This window comes from Galleria mellonella, unplaced genomic scaffold (assembly GCF_026898425.1).
Source record: "Galleria mellonella isolate WM207_F2 unplaced genomic scaffold, CSIRO_AGI_GalMel_v1 utg36, whole genome shotgun sequence".
In the NCBI taxonomy this organism is placed as follows: Eukaryota; Metazoa; Arthropoda; class Insecta; order Lepidoptera; family Pyralidae; genus Galleria; species Galleria mellonella.
The window spans coordinates 8,923,449-8,946,188 of record NW_026442086.1 but is presented as its reverse complement, the minus strand read 5'-3'; the positions used below and the strand labels follow the sequence as shown (position 1 = coordinate 8,946,188).

Sequence of the window (22,740 nt, the reverse complement as noted above, 5' to 3'; positions counted from 1 at the left end):
TCAAAGTGGTCCGATTAACAAATGAAAGGGCCAACAAAGTGGAACGAACAACCGTAAAATGTAACTTTACTTGTCCCTAAAACAAATAAATAAAAAGTTGATACTGACTGAAACCAGAGCAAAGACCTAAAACCAGAGCAAAGACCTAAAACCAGAGCAAAGACCTAAAACGTAGTGATATTATCCACTTGGTCAATATTGCCACAGGTACTACCGATGATATTTAGAATGAATGAATGTATGAATGAATGAATGAATGAATGAATGAATGAAAATTTATTTCCATAATAATAATAAACTCTTTATTGCGCACAGTAGAGATGTATACAAGGAGTGTTTATACAGAATGTGCATATACAAAAGGCGGCCTTATCGCTAGAAGCAATCTCTTACAGACAACCTGGATAATTCAATAAACCATAACACTTACATATACTTATTTAGCATATTTGTTATACTGTTATAAGTACATAATATTTTATTATTTGTCTATTCTTTTATCGCTAAATATTAAAAAATGAAATAAAATGTACAAGACATAGTTTAAAAAAATATCAGTATATTTTCTGTCCAACAAACCCTCTATCTAGTTTGTTATCTGACCTGATTAAGAATTGTAAAAGCTTTTCAATTCGACATTTCTCGTGTGTACATACAAATCATCACCAGTTCTGATGGTTTGACAGAGTTCGATAGAGTTGACGGGATAGATTAGGGACAGGTAGGAATCTTGGTCTCATACTAATCTGGTATTGATTTTGTGTTACTATGGCACACGCATGAAGGAAGGGAAAGAAAGGAGATTGTTAGTTTATATATTTTGTTTTTTTATTTTTTTATTTGCGCTTTTTTATTTTCATTCTTTTATCTCTTTTACTAATAAGTATATGTGTATTTTTTTATGGTAATTTGTGTGCTATAAGTAATGTAAATAAATTATCTATCTATCTATCTAAAATCTGTTTTTATGGTATAAAGCATTCCCAAATTCTCAAATGATAACTCCATTATTTATACTTTTTTTTTAAATAATTGATTTTATTACTTATTCTCTGGTTAATAAAATATATATTTATTTATTTAACTCAATCGCACCAGGAACATAAAACTAAACAATGACATATAAATAATTTAAATTAAATACAGTAACATAAAGTGCAGATTAAAATATATACATAAAGGTACAAAAGACGGTCTTATCGCTAGGGCAATGTCTTACAGACAATCTCTGGTTAAAGGAGAACGTATAGAATTAATAATACAATATATATTGCAATGAAGGACGATAGCTAAACTTTAGCGGCGAATCGGCAATCCAAACAGCGCACTATCTGAATCTGTTTATATTGAGACTCGGTGTGAATTATTCAACAGTCTCGAGGCATAGTCGAGACGTAGTAGACGGAGACGGGGAATTATTACCAACAGATGAGTTTTCTATCTGATTGCATCCCACTTTTAGGTCTTTACCATGGTAGGTGTTTTCAAATAACCGTTTTTTTTTATACCACTGAGGTGGCAAACAAGCATACGGCCCACGTGATGGTAAGCGGTTACCGTAGCCTATGAACGCCTGCAATACCAGAGGTATTACGTGCACGTTGCCAACCCAGAAGAAACCTCTTTAACCCCCTTTTGAAGAATCCCATGCTGCAGTCTCATGGAAAAACCTCGGCAGGGGATTCATTCCATAACCTGAGTGTTCGTGGGAGAAAACATCATAGGTTTACCATAGGACGAACGGAATTATTAGTAACTGATAAAATACTTGAATTTTTACATTTTTATTATGCAACTTAGAATGGCAAACAAGCTGACAGCCCACGATCTTAGGGTGACCAAGACTGCAAATCCGCCACTGCCTGTCATCTTCCACTGGTGCCTCGTCGGTGTATACCGATAGCGCGGACGGAATGAAATAGTAACCCCACCCGCGCTATCGCTATACACCGGCGGGGCACCAGTGAAGGATAATAGGTGAGGATGAAACAGGTCAGTTAGCCCATCCTGACGAATTCAACGAGAATTGTTCACGATGGTTTCCAAGGGGAACTACGTGGAGGTCGACCTGATAGGGCATATTGCTAGCAATGGGGCTGTCAAACTCCATAGCTAACAATCCCCCCCCCCCCCGCACGAGCGGGGTTACGATTCAATTTTCACCCATTAAACATACCCCAACGACCCGCGCGTTTACATGTGCGGTGATAGGATGCCACTTGAGGGGGCTATACGCCCGAACAGGTTTCCCTAACTCTGCCGCAGGAGGAACGCGAGAAGACATGCTAGTGGAACAAAGAATTCTTATCTGATACAGCTCAAGTGTGTATTTATTTATTGAAACCTAAATTAAAATTCATCTATACTCGTGGATATGAATAAGGGTTTATCAGCAAGTATTTTGTACTTCTGACTCCTAAAATGTAATCTGAGGTCACAATCCAGCTAATTTCGCCTACGGGGAAATTTAGGAGAGACCTGCGTTATAGAGACGACCAAGGGGACTTAATGATCGAGGAATGGGCAGCAGCGTCCCTGTTAAAACATCACCAAAGCCTAACCGCGGTTGCCAACCCGCCTGTCAAGCGTGGCAAACACTAGCAAAAACCCCCCTTACGGGTGAAGCCTATGTCCAGCAGTGGACAATTAACGGCTGATATGGTGATGATGATGATGATGATGAAGTATGAATAAAACAATAAAATTTTCTACATTAATATTTATTTTACAACATATAAAACATAGATTAACAACGATATACATTCATTATTATGTTACATATACTTACGTACTTACTAACATATATATAATATAATCGTTTTGATCGCATTCCATACAAATCTATTTGTATGAGTCGATTAAAAATGGCTCTCTGTAAGTCCACATTGCGTGTTTCCTATCATTTATTGGGAATTATACTTTTTTCTCATCTAAGTATTCACAATTTCCTTTACGTACCAGGATTCGAACCGAATCACCAAATGTTTTTTAGACCTTAGGTTTTCTCAAAGGGCAGACATAACTAATGGAGAGACGGATGGGCCCTGTCCACCGTAAGATCCCAGCAAAACCTTACACTATGTACATAGACATCTCTGAGTGAAATTATCTACTTTTTTCATGGAGCCACCCCCCTTAACTCTGGAACATAAACACGCCATTGGCTGGTTTTCGTCAATCCATCTCTAAAGGATGAATTCAAAATCATTAACAGCACTCTAACAAGTTAGTATATATTCAAGGAAAACTAAATATTTTACTGTGATAACGACCGGTTTAACTTACGTGTAATTAGATTGAGAGAGCTCGACTAGTTTTAGGATCATTTCGTGATCCTTTATCACGAGCGGCTGTGACGCGAGCGCAAGTTTACTACGCGACTTGACTAGCTGAGCGCGAGCTGTAGGCGGCCGCGGCACCGTCACAGACAAATGTTATTCCCAAAACAAAAAAACAAAAATATTGAAAACTAAAAACGGTAAAATGAATCGAGGTTTCTATGACGCGGCGTGTCACATGAGGCTCTCAATATTAAGACGTCTTTCGCCCTATGTATTTTTAGAGAATATTTAGATAGAACAAAGTATCTATTCCTTTAAAAGAAACTTTTGCTAACGATTTCAAATTCATCCTTAATACATAAAAACACACGCAGATTGATTGTTCTCTATAAGTACTCTGTACATAAACATAAGCAAAAATAGTTTGTTTTTTGTTAACTCCTATTTTTGTCGCTTTATGTACAGCGCCTTTTATCTATATTGTTGCTACTTGTGAAAACCTATTAGTGCCTTTGTTTGTGACCATAAACTGTACCTATTTACTCTAGTGTAACACTGGTTTTCCTGTTAAAAAATAAATAAATAAACTACACAGAGTAGAATGAAATATAGCAAAATTTTAACTAATTTACAATAATACTTTTTCTTTGACGCGACCTCTTAAAGCTACGTATTATGTTGCGTCGATGGAACTAGTAGTTTTCCATACAAGTGTTGAACTAAAACGTCGAGAGAGAAGTTTGTAAGACCCGTAAGCCTTGTAAGTATTAAAAGTTGAACGGTTGGGCTAGTCCGTATTACGTTAGACTAACATTAAAGCTATGTATTATATAGTCATACGATACTTGTGCGAGTCTCGGGGGTTTTTGTTACTTTGTTATCGTTATTAATATCTATATTTATAATGAATGACTTATAATAGAACGGTATTAAATATCTATTTACAAGTTATTGGTAAAATATATAAATTTTACAATTAAAAGGTGTTTTAATTGCAATGAACAGATGTTAAGTGTTTATAGATTTAAAAATATCCCAATTTTTATTGTCCAAAATTAAAGGTGACCAAAAAACCGATTTTAAATATGACAAAACCAGTTCTTTTGATTTAAAAACGAAACTATTGATTTCGATAAAATATCTATAGGCCCAATCTATAAGTATATCCATCCCTACAGATAAAAAAAATATTTCCCAGTTGATTTCCAACTGAAGGAGTTTTGAAAATTCTTTTTAAAGTCGGTTAAAAATACTATTGAACGATTAAGAATTGTAATTATATTATATAAATGAATATTAAATAAAGCAATTATGTGACCTAAAAACTCAGTCATTTTGTAAGTTACTCATTTTAAAACCGAAAGAAACTTTTGCTTCTGGCAACCCTGAACACAGAGATGAAGATAATACCGCTTGACCGTCTATAGAGCCCATTAGGATATCGTTACATACAAGTATAAAACGTACAACGCATACACCTATCCCTAACTATTGATACACTTATTAATAGTTTCAATTCCTTCTCGTTTCTCATTAATTTACTTGATTGCCTAATTTATTATACAAACTTCACAAAAATCTGCGTACACTGTCATGAGCCAACATTTTTTTTTTTTTAATTAATAAACAAACTTAAGAGGCGATAAACAAAACTGAAGTAGTCAACATAAAAGTGGAGACAATTTTGAATACGTATCATAGATATGTATTCTTTATCGTTTAGGACATCTTCCGTCTCGCTTGCACCCTAATGTAAAACATAGAGTAGCTAACAAAAAGAGACTATTAAAAAAGAGGTAAAATAAAAAGATATTTATGCAATTGTTAACGAAAATATTAACTCGGTAAAATTGACGAAAATATCATTTTTTTTACTCTGGATTAATGGACAATATTATTATTTATTACGCATATTTTTATAAAGTATCTTACGATTAATATTTTTTTAATTTTCTTATATTATTATTATTACATGATTATATCTTTGGGATTCGGTTAAAACAATGTTACTGGTACAACATTTCAGCCTTTATATTTATGGTAAATGACATTAGATTATACATCGACATTATTCAGTTAACACACGCATAGACATGGTTAACACATGCAACATACATTTCATTAAAAATATATTTATTATGCGATAAAAATAAATGCGACAAAATACTACCTATGTCATTATTATCTATGGAGTAAATATTTATTTTTAATAACCTATTGAAGACTGCATGTTTTTACGGCACTGGACTCTAGCCATTATGCGCCGGATTAGGAACAGATTTAGTTTTATCCATTAAATGTTATATTAAACATCTGGCAACACTACTGAACAGCAATATAATATCTAAATTACCAACTGTGGTATTGTTCATAACATCTTTGGCCCTAGTTTGTGTTTAGTAAAAATATATAATCTCAAATACACGACAAATGGAGTTAAAAAAATCGCTTTGTGTGAATTGCAATACGGTTAACGTATAACCCGCCGAGTTTAAAAGATGTCCATAAGAGAATTTACAGGGAGAATGGCGACAGGTGGGCCGTACTCGCCTCAGAATTGTCCGGTACCCAAGACTTTAACTGCAAAAACATGTCTATGAATGTTTGTGCGCCATTTCCAACAACAACATGGTCTTCTCTTGCCCGCCGGATAATGAGTGAGCGGGCGAGGTAGGGGCCTCGGGGCGTACCCCATTACCCCGGCTTCTACTCCGGAGGCGACGACCTCCGAGTCACGAAATAACCTCAAATACACGAGACATTTTTTAAAAAGTAGTTTTAATTTGACTGCATGTCGCTAGATGGCGTTGAATATACAATATTAACAAACTAGTACATGTCATCGGCGGGTTATAAGGACCCGTATTATAATTCGTATAAAGCGAGCTTTACCCGCCAGTACGAGTACGTTCAACAAACGCATTGCTATATCTATAATCGTTGTGCTGGGGTTTCTATTCTATAAATATACATACAGCATCAAATATATCATTTCAATTAAAGGCCTCAAAGACAGCTTATAGCAATAAAACAAACTTGTTTTTAACCTATTTCTATTCATATTTGCATCAAATATGTGAAAATAAAGAGTATTTTATATATTTCGATTCGAGGTTGAACTCCATCACTGCAATCAAAGTATCACTTGTAACGCATATCTGACAAAACCAGCTGAATATATTTAAAACGATTCACGAACGAGATTCCAAAATGTGTAAATTTGTTAACAATTATAAAATTAAAACAATATTGAGAGTTAGTAATCCAGAAGATGGAGACTGAGAGAGAATGCTATTTAGTATTAAGTCCGCCTTTTGTACCAGACATTTTTTTTTGTAATGTGGTCAATAAAGTATAAATAAATAAATAAATAAGATGTAATCGGAGGTTAAGCTCTTATTTACTACATATCAGTGAGGCGTTATAATCGCCCCACTTAGTAATTAGAAATATAATATTTGAAAGCAATTGCCGGCAGTCAAAGATATATTTGACGCTGTATACATATTATACGAGGTTTGTCCGGAAAGTACGTATAAAAGTTTTTTAAAATTTTATTTTACAATTATTCAGGTAAATCAATTTTATCCCCTTCAAAGTACTCCCCCTGTGACATAATGCACTTGTGCCAACGCCGTTTCCACTGTGAGAAGGCTCCTTGAAAGTCCTCTGGTTGTAGGTTTCTCAGCTGCCCCGTCGTAGCTTTTTTTATCTCATTTATGTCCCCCAAATGCCGCCCCCGAAGTACCAATTTGGTTTTTGGGAACAAGAAGAAGTCACACGGGGCCAAATCCGGCGAATAGGGGGGGTGTTCGGTCACCGTAATGGAATTTTTACTCAAAAACTCACGGACAACAAGAGAGGTGTGGGCAGGGGCATTGTCGTGGTGAAGAATCCAACGCCCCTCTCGCGCCAATTCTGGACGAACTCGTGCCACACGAGCTTTGAGGCGTCTGAGCACATCGACGTAGAATTTTCCATCAACTGTCTGGCCTGGAGGGACGAATTCTTGATGGACAATCCCCCGAACATCGAAAAAAACAATCAACATTGTCTTGACATTTGAGCGGGATTTTCTTGATTTTTTTGTTCGTGGTTCCCCGGATGTCTTCCACTCTTTGCTTTCACGGCCATTCTTGCCGAGTTTCGAGAGAAACTTGATTACGACGCGCTGCTCTTCAACGGAAGCGGGCTCCATGCCGACGGGGTTTCGTTAAGAGGTAACTTCACAGATGGCGTGACAAGCCAGTATCAGACCAGAACTGAAGCATTGTTAGGGACATAAGGAAGGGGTCCTGCGCTTACCTGGCCTCCCCACTCCTCTTTCTCGCATTCCAGAACACTTTTATACGAACTTTCCGGACAGACCTCGTACTGTATGTGACTGTACCAACAATGTTGGCAAAAACATAAAACAATAAATAATAAAATAAGCATCACTATTTATTAATTCTAATGCAGCACAAAATTCTAATCATTAGTCGCCTTTCAATAAAGCACCCATTACACGATCATTCGCCATCGTTTACGAAATGTTACCAGGTCTAAATATACGCGAAGAATTATACCGTAAAACAATGAATTTAGACTGCATTTTCCGCGCTTAGCCTGACATTTGGATCCTTGTATATCATATTCAAAAGTAGTATACATATACATATACATATACATATATATATATATATATATATATTTAAGTTACTTAAATAAATAAAATTTTAAGAATGACCGAATATAAATACTGGTCAATAGGATGTAATTGTAGTTTGTTACTTATGATAAACAACTTGGGTAAGTATTTTATTCAAAAATCGCGAATGTCCATTTTTTTTATCAGTTAATCACTAATTAAAATTATGAATCAAAAATATATTGTTTACCAATTAAGTAATAAAAACTAGACAATACATTTTACCTAGCTAGTATTATTAATTCCAGAATATTCCAATTTCATGCTGCATTCGAACACGTCCTAATTAAAGGAAGCCTTACACTAAGATAACACAGCGACTTACTCACTAAATAAATGCTATACTTTGGTTAAATATAAATTAATAAATAAACACTCAAATAATAACACTATGTATTAAAATAATAGAATTTAATACTGCAGAAATAGACTAAACATTCTCCCGTAAGGTTCAATACCTTTTAACTGACCAACTAGGCATAAAGTTATAAAAATCTGTTACAATTAAAATATATTAAGCTTTCATGGATATAAATAACAAATTAGTTACCAATACCAATAGAAATTGTGAATTATTCTAACTAGATCCAGATGGGGGAAAGGGATTGTTAGTAATGAGATTTAACAGCCCCATTGCTAGCAATACACCCTATCAGGTCGACTTCCACGTTTTTCCCCCTGGAAACCATAGTGGTTAATTCTTGTTCAATTGGTCACTATAGGCCAACTGACCTGTCTTCATCCTCACCTATCACCCTTCACTGGTGACCCCGCCAGCGTATACTGATAGCGCAGGCGGGGCTACTATTCTAACTTCACTCATTAAAAAAAGCTATCTCCAGATAAATAGAGATAGAGTGAATAGACCAAGAACAGCATTATACATCCTAAACATATATTCACATTTCTGTACATGCCTTATATGATAGACAAGCTCACAGATAGCGAACTCATAAAGCCGTCCATACACGATCCGATAAACAGCAGCTTTATCTGTGCCGTTCAAATTATATAAATAAATCGTATTACGGTCGTATATAATGATTCTCGTTACACATTTATAATTCATCATTGTAGATGTAACTGATTAAGGATTTATCGGAGTGTGTAAGAATGCATTAAATCATTAAACATGCATTAAATGCCTGCAATCAAATCTTCTATTACATTACTGACAGGCTATGTATCCAACATGAAACAACATACATAACACAAATATCCATTATCAGATAAATACCACAGTTATACCACCATGTTCGTCAAGCAATTCAAAAGCTAGCTAAAAATTCGGCCACTGGTTAGTAAAGACATTTATTATGTAGTTTTAAATTAGGGATAGCCACTTTTGGTCAAACACTGGCTTATTTATAAAAACAAATCATGATACTGAGTGAAAAATTAATAATAATAAGTAATAGATTAATTGTATTTTTTTTTTTATCATTATCCTATTTTAGTTTTTTCAGATTTCATAAAAACACAGCTGTATGGACTCGCTTCCTTTGCATCGCGTAAAAAACATTTATAAATAATTATTTTTATATAACAAATAGTATAATACTATTTAGTAAATAAGAATTAAATTAGCATTTATAATTAAAACTGTAAAAGAGTATTTGGATAGACTGTAATCCCATTACATTTTGTTATGAAAGAAAATATTAAAAACATAAAATTAATAACTTACAGTAAAACAGAGCTACATCTACGCCTCCGCGACATCCGACCAACCAACCAACTATACCATACCTAGTAGATCCATCCAGCCAGCTAGAGCAGCGCAGCACACAATTTAGAGGAACATGGTCGCGTGTGACGCATGTACAGCGCATGGGCGGCGTGTGCACACGCACGTGGCGTGCGTGTTGCGCGTGCGTGGAGTGCGCGCTGCAATTTCACAGCAGAGTACATTTGCCGAACTTCCTGCGGCGGCGTTGCTTCTCCTCTTGCTGCGGGTGGTTTCGAATAATGCGCACCAGCTGCGGATCAAACAATATAATTATATATTATATATTATATATATATATATATATATATATATATATATATATATATATATATATATATATATATATATATATATATATATATATATATATATATATATATATATATATATATATTATATATTATATATATATATATATATCCTCAATCTTCCCCGTCCTCCTGGGGAAAAGGAATTGTTAGTAATGGAGACTGAGAATCCCATTGCTAGCAATATACCCAACCAGATCTACCTCCTCGCAGTTCTCCCTGGAAACTATCATGGTTATTTTCTGATGAATTCTTCATGATGGACTAACTGGCCTGTTTTCATTCTCATCTATCACCCTTCACTGGTGCTCCGCCAGCGTATCCCGTTAGCACAGGTGGGGTTACCATTCCATTGTCACCCATCAAAAAAAAAATCCCCTTGCTCTTTTGCTTCCTTCTACTATGCTCTTTATGAAAATCTTCATGTCGTATAAGATGACCCAGCATTTTCCCCCTTCTATTATATAATATTATCATAAATTGATTATAATTTACTGGGTACAGAGGAATAACAACTGAGTCCTCAGGAATGACTACGCATGGGGGGTATCATGGGCGAAACAGTATACTCTGTTATGTCCATGGTACTGCTCATGTCTATTAGCGACGGTTACTACTTTCCGTCAGGTGGGCCGTCAGCTTGTTTGCCATTTTAAGTTGTATAAAAAAAAATTTCATCCAAAACCTAAACAATAATAACGATATCAAACTTCAAAAAATTTAACCCTTTTAATTTATTACAACATTAATTAACCCTTTGCACTCGAGGTCTTTTTTGGCTACAATGTAAGCAGAGCCTAGTCCACGAAAGTACTTCCGAGAAAACTATGTGATCGCATATTGTAAATAAGGAGATTCAGTTACAAAAGACCGTAGCGTCGTAGCAGCGTAGTTCGATTTGAAGTTTTAAAACACTCGGGCGCCGCAGCAGCGCCGCTCGAGTTGCCACTTCGAATCGGCCGGGCGCCGTATCGGCGCCACTCGAGTGCAAAGGGTTAATAACATATTTTCCTTTTCTTACTTGAACTTTATTCTGCCTATTTAAGGTAAACATCATCATCTTCCTACCCTTATCCCTTAATTATTATTTGGGGTCGGTACAAAATGGTTTTATCCATGTTACAAAAAGATTTGGTTTTTAATTTTACGACCGGCCACCTGCCTCACGTCAACCCTTTTTGGGAATGCATTTGTCGGTGGTTTCCGCCACCTACGGTATGGAGGAAAGGATTGAGGAAAAAGGGAAGGGAACGTTGGAAATGTGTAAAGGAAACTGGTAATGAAAAGAATAAGGGACTTATGTGGGAAAGGAAAGGAGAGGACACTGCAATTGCGAAAAGGACTGGGACACTGCAGCGGCTCGGGGGACCCGGGTCGCATACCCGAATGCCCTTATTCTAGAATCAGACAGATTTCTAGAAAAGAACACCCCTGACGCTAGATTAAGATATACAATTTAATGATTATACATGACAAAATCGTAAATAGTCAACGTTTCAGTCAACGCCATTGACGACGAGGTGATATTGTATGAGGAGTGTCGTGTGACCTCGTGGAAGGCGGCGTCGATGTTGAGCGGCGGCTCCTTGGCGCTGGTCTCGATGTAGGGCGCCGCCAGCTGCCGCGCCAGCTCGCGGCCCGCCTCCTCGCCCACCGCGCGCGCCGCCACCAGGTCCACCTTGTTGGCCGCCAGCAGCATCGGGTACGACTCCCTGCACCGCGCCGCCAGCCACACGGCCAATATTATAGTGGGGAGAAGGATGGAGACATGTAATAGGGAGGTCAGTGGCCATTACTATTATTATACCCTATCAGGTCGACCTTTACGCGGTTCCCCCTGGAAGCCATCGTGACTAATTTATCGTTGAATTCGTCACGATGGGCCTGCCTTTTCATCCTCACCAATCATCCCTCACTGGTGCCCAGCCAGCGTATACCGATAGCGCAGGCAGGGTTGCTACCTCATTATCATTCTTAAAAAAAAAAAGCAATTTTATAATCTAGTCAACGTCTACGTAGTCTCTCCTGGAATCCATCATGACTAATTCCTAATTACTTTGTCACAATGGTCCCACTGATTTGACTTCATCCTCATCTATCACCATTCACTTTTACCAGAGGGAGACTTTGTACAAAAGTCGATTGCTTGGGTACCTCTGTCCCATTCGTGTTTCAACCGTGAAGCAGCTGTGTTTGCATGGCTGTTTCGGTTTGAAGGGTGAGATATGACGTGAATTTACTGGGTACAGAGGAATAATACCTGAATCCTCAGGAATGGCAACGCATGGGGGGTATCATAGCCGAAACAGTATACTCTGTTATGTCCATGGTACTGCTCATATCTATAGGCGACGGTTACCACTTTCCATCAGGTGGGCCGTCAGTGTGTTTGCCATTCTAAGTTGTTTAAAAAAAATTCACAGATATCCAGCTAACACAAAATATCAAAAGCACGGTTACCATTCCATTTCCAAGGGGAAAAAATTGTTAGTAATACGAACTACCAGCTCCATTGCTAGCAATATACCCTGTCAGGTCGACCTCCATGTGTCCACTCTGGAAACCATCGTGCTGGATTCCAGGTGTATTCATCACGATGGGCTAACTGACCTGCCTTTTCGTTCTCACCTATCAAACCTTACTGGTGCCTTACCAGCGTATACCGTTAGCGCAGGCGGAGTTACCATGCCATTTATCATCCATTATTAAGCCATTCTATTTCCATTCATTTTAATAGATAGATAATTTATTTACATTACTTACAGCACACAAATTACAATAAAAAAAACATACACATAATACACAGTAAAAGAGATAAAAGAATGAAAATAAAAAAGCACAAATAAAAAAGAAAACCAAAAACAAAATATATAAACTAACAATCTCCTTTCTATCCCTTCCTTCATGCGTGTGCCATAGTAACACAAAATGGTCACAGCTCAGTTTATTGCTTTGCCCTTATAAGAGCAAAACACTGATATTCTGCTGTGGCCAAGAGTCAGTCGCGGAACTCTTCATTAAAAATAACAATAAAAAGAAATATAAATAAACTGCATTGTATGTGTCCATTACATTCGCCTCCATTTGACATTATATTCTAAATAAATAACAGATAGCACAGTCAACACATGGACATGGAGCGGGGGGGGGGGGGGGGGGGCAACAAAGCGATTATCTTTAACGGCCAATCTCATTTTAATAAAACTATGTAGCACCTGTCCTTGACCCTCAGTATCTGTGTGTGGAAGTGGCGTATGTTCTCGTAGCTCTGCTTGTCGGTGACCGAGTACACAAGCAGGAAGCCGTCGCCCTTGCGCATGTACTGCTCGCGCATCGCGCTGAACTCCTCCTGGCCGGCCGTGTCCAGCACTGAGACAAAGAGATAATTAAATAAAGATATATTTATTTGACAAAGTATGTTTGTATTGGCACAGAATTTATCATTGCTTCCTACACTAGGCTGAGCATGTCCTGTTTTGATGGATGAAAATGGTATGGTAACCCCGCCTGCGCTAATGGGATACGCTGGCGGAGCACCAGTGAAGGGTGATCGATGAGAATGAAAACAGGCCAGTTAGCCCATCATGATGAATTCATCAGGAATTAACCATGATAGTTTCCAGGGGGAACCGCGAGGAGGTCGACCTGGTTGGGTATATTGCTAGCAATAGGATTCTCAGTCTCCAATACTAACAATCCCTTTCCCCCCGAGCGTGTCCTGTAGGAAGCAGTACTCGCGTTATCATATACATGCATACAGATATTAAACATAGGCTTCTTAGCAGTACTGACAATTGTGTAACTAATCTGTATAATACAATTATTTCATTTAGATCTCACCACCAATACACGTGTATGGATAAGTATTATGAATGTGCGTGTGTGTGTGTGTGTGTATGTAGTGTGTGTGTTTTTGTGTATGTGTCTGAAACTGGCCGCATCACAAAACATTCTCAATATAAAAAAAAAACAGTAAAAAGCGACACGCGGTCCCCCCTGGAAACCATCGTGCTGAATTCCAGGTGTATTTATGACAATGGGGTAACCTACCTGCTCTTTCATTTTTACTTATCGCCCTTCACTGGTGCCCCGCCGGTGTACACCGATAGCGCAGGCGGAGTAACCATTTCATTATCATTCATTAAAAAAAAAATTAAATACACTATGTTTTTCTTTCTTTAAGTAAACAACTTATTCAAATAGATACAATCACATATATGTTGTTTAATATATATATATATATATATATATATATATATATATATATATATATATATATATATATATATATATATATATATATATATATATATATATATATATATATATAGGAAGCTTACTTAAGACAGGGACGTACGATACGAAGTATGAATGGATTTCATATATAGAAAAACCAACGAAATAGTGTACTTCTAGATGGCGTATCAATACGAAACATACATCAAATTTTAAGTTACACCTTTAGGAATACGACTGCGAAAATCCTCTCCAATTTGGTGCAGTAGGTTTTGCGTAAAGCCAGAACAAACATACAGATAGACAGGTAGACAAAATTTCTAAAAAATGATTGTTTTCACTTCTATTAATCTTATTAAAACATTTTTCTCTCTGATAATTTTTCTTAAACATCCGCTATGTACAAACGTTATTTAGTTAGTTGTTATACTTATTTCCTCTGAACAACTATAAAAACATGCATGAAAAATTGTATATAAAATATATTATAGCAATGTATTACCATCAAGTATGCACCACTGTCCGTCCACCTCAGTGTGCTGTATGTACGAGTCCTCGATGGTGGGGTCATAGTCCGTCACGAACAGCTTCTGGAAGAACTGGATCGTGATGGCGCTCTTGCCGACGCCACCATCTCCCACCACCACCAGCTTCACCTGCAAACCGGAGCACCAATATTGTACACATATGTTTTAATTAAACTAGTTATTTATACAAACAAATATTATCACTACATTTACAAGCGAAGCTAAAAATACAAAAAAAAAATACAATTGACAAATCGAATGTAAGAATTTGGGACAACTCAAGACTAAATCTAGAAATTTAGCCTACGACCAATGTTTTTAAATGCAATTTAGTAACAATTAAAAAGAAAAAGACTTATAAAAATGACAGTGATATTCCAAATAAGGTATGCTTCAATAACACTTGCGCTATATGTAAAACAGTCTCACTTGGCCCAAGTTAGATAATAAAGTTTCCTAAATTGGCTCTGATCTGACGGCCCTTAGTTAAGTGCCCATATCTTTACAGTCTAATTTAATGACACAGTATTTTTTTTTTATGCGTGAAAAAGGGCATGGTTACCTCGCCAGCGCTATCGGTATACACTAGCGGGGTTCCAGTGAGCGGCGATAGGTGAGGATAAAAAGGCAGATCAGTTAGCCCATTGTGACAAATTCAATGATAAATTGGTCACGAAAGTTTCCAGGGGGAACCGCGTGGAGGTCGACCTGATAGGTTATATTGATAGTAATGGGGACTAAACTCCCCATTACTAACAATCCCTTCCCTCCAATGACACAGTATTCTACTCTGGTTGACGTTTGACGGTTACAACTACTGCCACCAGCCCCATTTCTAGGGAGAGAATAGATTACTAGTAATTAGGTTTAACAATCCCACTATTATTAGATCGACCTCCACACATTTCCCCCTGGAAACCATCGTGATTGATTTATTGTTGAATTCGTCACGATGGGCTATCTGACCTGCTGCATCTTCACCTATCATCCCTCCCTGACGCCCTGCCAATGTATACCGTCAGCTCAGGCGGAGTTACCATTCATTCACACCCATTAAAATAAAAAAAGCCCTGTTGTTAGCAATACATATACTCTGCAAAGTCAATTACTGCGCGGCTCCCTCTGGAAAATATTATGATTGATTCGATGGGCCAACTGACCTGCTTTCATCCTCACCTATCATCTCTCACTGGTGCCTCACCAACGTGTACCAATAGCACAGGTGAGAATACCATTTCATTATCATTCATTAAAAAAAATTATCGCCTCTAAACTTCTGATCTGCATGATAGTATAAATTATAAAAAAGTATATTATGGAAGTTTATTATTTACAGTATAAGTGATAATAATATGACAAATTCAAAATTTATTTTTTACATATAATTTAAAAATAATACCACGGCAAAAATGAGAATAACACAGTAAATTGTCGAATTTACAGATGAACTAGTCTAAACAATGTAAACACAGCTAAAATGGGACTAAAAACTATGGAACATGAGTGAGGTTATTTTTCTGCTCGATTTCTGTCTCTGTAACAATTATTGTGAATTGTAATCTGATATTTATATTAAAAGTGAATGTATAAAGGCGTATAAATATATAAACAATTAAAGCGGAGCATGAAGTAGCTTGTGAAGAACAATAAAAGAAAAAATTAAACATTAACTGACCTTCTTATTAAAAAAATAAAATAAAGAAAAACCTATTCCAATTTATTTATTTATTTAATACTTTATTGTACACATTAATTATAAAAATATGACAGAGGTAAACAAAAGTACAAAGGCGAGCTTAACTCTGATAGAGTTCTCTTCCAGCAACACCCAAAGTGGAAAGAAGCATTAATGTCAGCGGATACAGCAGTGTACAATTTTTAAACAGCCAAAATTAAATGAATTACATTATATTTTATCGTACAAATACACATATACATACACATAAATATATACCTACATCTATGCATATACATACACATACATACACATATACATACAATATACCTACATATATAGATAAATAAATATATGTTCATAGAGATAGAAGATGCTGTTTAAGTCTACTCTTAAAAATATTAAAAATATATCCTATGTTATTTATATAGAAATAATTCACATATATATATATGAACATACTTAAACATTATATAATTATTTTATATAGAATTTATTAAAGAAAGTCCAATCCACATCCATACAGATATAAAGGAGACTTATAGAATAATAACTCAATATTATATTTTATGTTGATTTGAACATTTGGAATCCTCTCCAAATTTTTAATAAAAAAAATTTTATGAAAGAAAAATTACGAAAGAGATTTATTGAGCACGAATGTCTGGAGATATCAATAAGGGCTGTGCTAAACGGATGTAGTCCACCAAGTTGTTTTTGCCTCCCCCAATGGAAGACAGGCGGAGATACGCCTTAATACTTTAAGAGACAATTAGAAGAAAAACAACCTCACTCAATTAAAAAAAAGGTAATTCAGCACATACACTGTCACTGTCTTTGAATATAGACATGATACTGCATATGGCAAAAATAAACGTCAGCTCTGAAAACAAATAAACGCCACTTAATGGTGAAGCAAAACACAATACCAAATAAATAGTGAACAGTCTTCCAGCATCCTGAGCATGTTAGTGATGAACATTTGAACAGTTTTATTATCACAATTACTGGTTTTTGTGTTGATGCTGAAGACCATTAACACTTGATAGAATTTGAAATTTTAACTAAGAAAAAACACCAGAGGGAGACTTTGTACAAAAGTCGATTGCTTGGGTACCTCTGTCCCATTCGTGTTACAACCGTGAAGCAGTTGTGTTTGCATGGCTGTGTTTCGGTTTGAACGGTAGGATATGGCGTGAATTTACAGGGTACAGAGGAATAACACCTGAGTCCTCAGGTATGGCAACGATTGGTGGGTATCATGGCGAAACAGTATACTCTGTTGTGTCCATCAGGTGGGCCGTCAGCTTGTTTGCCATTCTAAGTTGTATAAGACATAATGTTGGAAAACTACAAGTGTTCTCAATTATATTGGGTGAAATTGAAATTATTTACATCTTTTTAAAGGAGTATTCCACCCACAAAACTTGAACACTTTTACCACAGATGAAAAAATGACAAATTGGAAACTCCGATACTATCTTGACAACCTAACACTTCCTGGAAGTATTGAAAATCCAATGTTTTTCAACCATTAATTCTTTGAAAAAAATGCTTACTTGACTAATAGAACACTCCTTAACAAGAATGCTAATAACTATTATTATTTTAATATTAAACAATACAGCCTTATGGCCACATAGAATAGGACACCCCTTCCTTTCCCATAGGTGGAGATTAAGAGATCTTATGGTCCAAGAATGGGCAGCAACGTCCCTCTTAAACATCATCAAAGGCCTATCTGCGATTGCCAACCTGCCTAGCAAGAGTGGCAACTGGTAACCCCCCCCCCCCCCCCAATTACGGAAACTGCCTATGTTCAGGAGACAGTTAACAACTGATATAGTATGGCTAAATACAAAATACTGTTTTTTTTTTAATAAACCCGCCAGCGCTAACTGGATACGCTGGTGGAGCACCAGTGAAGGGTGATGAATGAGAATGAAAACAGGCCAGTTAGCCCATCATGATGAATTCATCAGGAATTAACCATGATAGTTTCCAGGGGGAACCGCGAGGAGGTCGACATGGTTGGGTATATTGCTAGCAGTGGGATTCTCAGTCTCCATTACTAACAATCCCTTTCCCCTTACAAAATACTGTTATGTACTGTTAGTATAAACAGCTCAATTATTTGTACTTTAGGTTAAGATCTTTTATTTTGGGTTTTTAATTATAGTGCAGGCAAAATGACTTGTCATTCAACTGATAGTATGTGATCACTATAACCCATGGGGTAAAGGTTTAAATGGATGGCAAATATTAACCAAATATTGATTTATAATTCAGCAGCTTCTTAATTGGGATAAGATTAAGACAATTTTAAATATATTTTTAAATAAGACAAGAATTATGGCTGCCTCTATCAGTTCAGTAGATTTTATGTGACAAAAAACAATTTTGTTTGTGTGCACACTGTTAATCTTTATAAGTCGTATCATTCTTTGAAGGAAATAATAAAGAGTTTTAATTCATTCATTCTAAATGAATGAATGAATATTTAAAAATAATAAATCATATTATATAATTGTAAATTTTAACATAATTAAGATATAATAATTATTATTAACAAACTATCAATACAGCCTGTACAAGCTTGATGAGAGGCAAAAACATAACTGAAGTTCACAGATTTGATACTAGAAAGGTAAATTGCATTGCTAGTTGCAAAATAGAAAGTACAGTGGCACAATTATAATAAGTGCAGGCTAGAACTAGGGTATGTGTGTATCATTACACACTTCATTTAAATACATCAAATATGTGTTTTTTACTACTGACAATGATGTACTGTTAATCTGTAGAGATGTTCTCCAAAAGTACACAACGCTATATGTCTATGCTGCTATGTCCATTTAAAAATATATATTAAACACAGTAATAACTATTCTCCAAATAAAGCGACAAACCTATACCAATAAACTATATATAATATTATATTAACATGTGCAAATATTATATGAAATAAAATGTAAAACATATGTGTGTTTATACATATTTATATCAAATAACAAATGTTACACATAACTAAAATAGATACACTACTGTTTGTATGATAATTATTTAAATGTATTCAAACATTTGTTTATTTTTATAAATACTAATGATATAATTAAGCAAACATTGTATGTAACACTTGATCTTTTTTCATTTTGGTCACTCAAATAAATAAACTAAGTATTACATTTTACTTAGCAATATTTTCCTACTGTTGTTCAATTAAAGGTCATAATATTAAATAATATCATAATAAATTCAGTGATAAATTCCCAATATTCAATACAAGTCTTACATAAGTAAACACATCAGGTTATTAGATCTGAGATAATCAGCTTATCAACATACAAATACCAATCATTAGTAATATAACAACAGTACATTACCGTGGGTAAATTTTCATTAGGGGGCCCGGGTCTCGTCATGTTGCCGCGACGCAGTCCTCCGCCACCTCTGTCCGTTCAACCACCGGCGCGACACGATCATGAGATATTATCTGGAATATCGCCACCAACTCGATAACATAGGTGCTTTGTTTTTACTTACACTAGTTGTCTGTCATAAGAATAGCGTTCTGTGGTCATTAGTCAGTACGTGGGCGACCTTCGTTTAGTAGTCGTTCGTTCGTCGACAATACAATCTGAATTAATGTGTTATACATCCGCAACTTACCTCATTGTCGATCTGTCCAATTGATGAATATTTGTAAGTTGCCGGAATGTTTGTGCCACCGATTAAAATGTGTACAAAACAAATAATAATAGACAAAACGTCGAAAACGCTATTGGTAAAAAATATATTTTACCTGCTAGTCCTGTCGCTGTCATTGGCCAAGATGACATTTCAATGACGTTTGACATTCTTGACGTGTATGTCAAACCACAGATTGCACTAAACGTTCTTGTTTTTCGTAGATAACGGATAGTAACGATTGTTTTACCATTTCCGCTCGGAATTTTGTGATAAGTGACTTTTCTTCAGTGTAAAAAATTTCTCAAGGAATTTATATACTATGTAATGTTACGTAATATATAAATTCCTTGTAATTTACAAGTTACAAATCCAGAAATGTGGGGTAAGTTTTTTTTACTTCTCATAATCATCCATAGATTACGAATTTAAGTCATTATTAAATCCAAAATCATCATAGATTAAAAATAATAGAAACTCACTAATTGACTACTCTCTACTACCCATTCTTCCTCGTCCTAATTTACAAAGAGGACACCTCCAAAATTAGGAATCTCGATACTCCTTAAAAATTAATCTATTTCAATTATTATCAAATTAAAATTCAATGTAGGTAATTGATCAACTGGCCGTTTATCTTAGTAAAAGCTTAAAGTTCCTCAATGAACTATGAAGAGAACTATACTCTTAAATGTAAATATCCATCAATGAGCTAAAGTGACTGATGAAGCACAAAGGATATATAAAATAAAATGGCAATGAACTAATCATTATAGTTCGGGAAACCAACAAATGGTGAGAAAGAAAAGTTCCCATATAGTAAAATAGTTATCTTAAATATATTACCGGTGGCAGGCCTACATTCGTCTGTGGACAATAATTTAACGGCTAAAATTATATAATGATAAAGTGATATTAATACTAATAAGTCTATTTTTATAACCATCTTATGTCCACTAGTTCGCATCTATACAAGTATATCTTCATTAATATTATGAATATGACAGTGAGTTTGTTTGTTGTCATTGTTTTTATGAAAACTTAGAATGGCAAGCAAACTGACGATCCACTTAATGGAAAGTGATAACCATCGCCTATAGACATGAACAGTGCCATGTATGTTACCTCCTGATACCCCATAATGTCTTGATTGCCTAATTGTAATTGTATCAGCCGTTAACGTCCACTGTTGAACATAGCCTGCCCCATAAGGATAGCTTTGCTAGTAGTTGTCACGTTTGGCAGGTGGGTTGGCCAACGCAGTTTGGCTTTTGGTGATATTTTAAGAGGAACGCTGCTGCCCGTCCCCTTAACAACTCAATTAATCAGTGAAAATTGAATTTAGTACAGATATACTACCTATATGGGATAGAGACAAATATAAACTGTATTTTTATTCCGGTCTATAGACGTATACCAGACGCACGGAAGAAGTTCCGGATGAAAGTTAGTACTTTTTATACCTATAAAATTGAATGCTTAGAAGCAGCAAATCATAGCTGGCTCCTGTTGCCAAGATTAAATCACTCAAAAGCTTTGATTAAGGGATTTTCAGAAAATTACTTTAAGAAATTAATTCTTTTGAGTAAAAATAATGTGTGTTAACATTAACAAGGGCTCTCACTGGGCATTGCATACTAAATAAGGGTATGGCCCGCAGTACTTAATATGCGGCTGTAGCCCACTCATTCATGAACGATGTATCTCCTTAGGAAAACACACTCTATATCCTGAGATAAAAACGTCGCTACAAAGAACATCTTAAAATTCCTATCATTGATAGGAATTAGCAGCGAACTTTAAAAAAGGACGAGTACAAAAGATCATAGACAGGTCGCAGTGACTCAGGTATTCTGCCTGAAAATCCCGTAAAAAAAATACCTAAAAAGTTTCCATTCAAAATTTCTACCTATTTTAATATGTGTACATAATTTCACAAAGTGCCTACAATCACAACTATTAAAATACCTATTTTCAGGTTTTTAAGAATGTTTTGTTTTTATTACCGTCATATCAGCCGTTAACTTTCCACTGTTGAACATAGGCCTCCCCATATAGAGAGACTTTGTCCTTAGTTGCCATGTTTGCCAGGCAGGTTGGCAACCGCAAGCTTTGGTGTCGTTTTAAGAGAGATGCTACTGTTCATCCTTCGACCCTTAAGTTCCCTCAGTCGCCTCTTACGATACCTACAGCAAAGGAAGAGAAGAATGTTATTTCTTTGTATATACTATACGAATATACATACATATCACGTAAATATTATCAGATATTTCAGAATCGGAGGCAAACACCTACCTTCTACAACCAACTTTCTGCTGCTTGCAACTCCGTACTGTAGCCTCTTTTATGTTACTCACCTGTAACGCTATTCTATAAAGACAAACTTTAATTTCACTAGCGAAACCATTGGTATTCTGAAAATAAATAAGCTCGTAGAACCGATAATCGATGGAGAAGAAAAGTTCTCGAGTGGCTACCCCGTACTAGATGGAGTGACGACCTCAAATGCGTTACAAGGAGTCAGTGGATGCAGGTGGCTCAGGACCGTTTCTTATGGTAGTCTTTGGGAGAAGCCTAAATCCAGTTATGGGCGGATAATGGCTGAAA

General features: G+C 35.9%; 2 protein-coding genes across 4 annotated transcripts in view; one reads left to right on the top strand and one right to left on the bottom strand.

The window, feature by feature from the left end:
• Positions 1 to 7,656: 7,656 nt before the first annotated feature.
• Positions 7,657 to 19,939, bottom strand: LOC113520735 (ras-related protein M-Ras-like). Of its 2 annotated transcripts, none has more exons than XM_052897327.1 (5): positions 19,830 to 19,939; positions 14,747 to 14,900; positions 13,224 to 13,377; positions 11,558 to 11,720; positions 7,657 to 9,950 (listed from the first exon to the last, which is right to left on the bottom strand). In XM_052897327.1, exons 1-5 carry the CDS (start codon positions 19,866 to 19,868, stop codon positions 9,867 to 9,869), a joined length of 594 nt encoding a protein of 197 aa, XP_052753287.1. In that variant the 5' UTR covers positions 19,869 to 19,939; the 3' UTR covers positions 7,657 to 9,866. The 2 variants fall into 2 exon arrangements, with proteins under 2 accessions (XP_052753287.1, XP_052753288.1); XM_052897328.1 differs by lacking the exon at positions 19,830 to 19,939 and adding an exon at positions 17,271 to 17,312.
• Positions 19,846 to 22,740, top strand: part of LOC113520736 (rab9 effector protein with kelch motifs-like) — a 39,193-nt gene continuing 36,298 nt past the window's right edge. Inside the window, exon 1 of one of the 2 annotated variants that reach the window (XM_052897323.1) lies at positions 19,846 to 19,970. In XM_052897323.1, coding sequence (XP_052753283.1) covers positions 19,928 to 19,970 — 43 coding nt within the window. In that variant the 5' untranslated portion in view covers positions 19,846 to 19,927. Of the gene's footprint in view, positions 19,971 to 20,241; positions 20,519 to 22,740 lie in introns of those variants that run through there. The other variant, XM_052897324.1, reaches the window with a different exon arrangement.